Source organism: Penaeus japonicus, unplaced genomic scaffold, assembly GCF_977035675.1.
Source record: "Penaeus japonicus unplaced genomic scaffold, GWHDUDI00000001_assembly GWHDUDI00000043, whole genome shotgun sequence".
NCBI lineage: Eukaryota > Metazoa > Arthropoda > Malacostraca > Decapoda > Penaeidae > Penaeus > Penaeus japonicus.
This window is the reverse complement of record NW_028234445.1, coordinates 625,942-627,113: the sequence shown is the minus strand read 5'-3', so window position 1 is coordinate 627,113 and position 1,172 is coordinate 625,942. Positions and strand designations below refer to the sequence as shown.

At 37.0% G+C, this 1,172-nt stretch overlaps 1 protein-coding gene across 1 annotated transcript in view; it reads right to left on the bottom strand.

The window, feature by feature from the left end:
* Positions 1-280: 280 nt before the first annotated feature.
* LOC147466558 (uncharacterized) overlaps positions 281-1,172 on the bottom strand; it is a gene marked incomplete at its 5' end in the record, with an annotated part of 2,527 nt that continues 1,635 nt past the window's right edge. The window contains 1 exon segment of the mRNA XM_086535306.1: positions 281-1,172. This exon segment is cut by the window's right edge and continues 104 nt beyond it. Coding sequence (XP_086391432.1) covers positions 1,070-1,172 — 103 coding nt within the window.

Below are 1,172 nucleotides of genomic sequence, written 5' to 3'. Positions count from 1 at the left end.
ATATAGATGAAAAGACAAAAAGATAGGGAGACAGATAGACAGGTAAGTAGATGTCTTAATACAACAGACAAGTAACTGAAGTGGAAATGTAAATGCATTCATTTTGTTTTTATCTTAATTAATTTGATTTAATTTAATTTCTCAATTCATGATCCACTCTAAACAGTGGATTAAACTAAATGAATGATAATTATCTAAAAATTAATAGTAATAAATAAAAGTTGTAAGAAAAGTAGGAATACAGAAGTGGCAAATAGGAAAAAGCTAAGAAAACAGAACATATTCACCCAATTTTATTGATATGAAAAACAAGATATTGAGAGTCTTGAAACACGCAACAGAGATTTCCATTCCTTTCATTCAGAACTGATTCCGTTACGGAACCTATTACACCACAGGACAAAATAGGTTTAGAAAAAATCAAACACATGTTCATGGGCAGTCTACACGTTCCCGGTCTCCCCAAAGAGGCTGTGAGGCAAAATAGGTATAGGTATTATCTATTGAGTATTAAGTGCAAATGATTCAATATCATCTAATAAGTATATGCGAGTACTCAGTGCAAAGGGGGTTCTCAGGTACATGGCCTTGGACTCTCACTTGTAGAGGAAATACTTGAACATTAACACGAAGCTCAAATGAGCAAATCTCTTTGTCCCGTTGGGAATGAAATGAGTAATAAACATGTAATAAACATAAAGGTTATTCTTTGGGTAAAAGAACCAGAGGTCTTTCTGTTTTAGAAGAGTAACATAAGGTAAGGAGATGGCATGCATTGCTAGTATCATTCAAGAAAAGGTTATACTAATACTTATAGATATGCTCATAAATGATCATGTATCCATAGGGATATGAAGGGATAGACAGGAAACATATGAAAATATACATTTGCTTATGTTTTATCTTCTTGAGGGAAAACAAAACAGATAAAGTTGAAAGAAAACTACACTATTTCCTTCTCCATTTTCTCTTCCTCTCCAAAAGACAAACACAATTTCTGCCGAAGAGTCTTTAGAGCTCACTGGTCGCTCCCGTCCGAGGGCGAGCTAACACGGCAAGGGTCACGCCTCTAGGCCGCACCTGAAGAATGGTCCTTGGCGGCTGCTAGTTTAAGATTGTCCCTGCCTGCTGCTTGGGGAGGCTCGTCCCTGCCTGCTGCTTGGGGAGGCTCG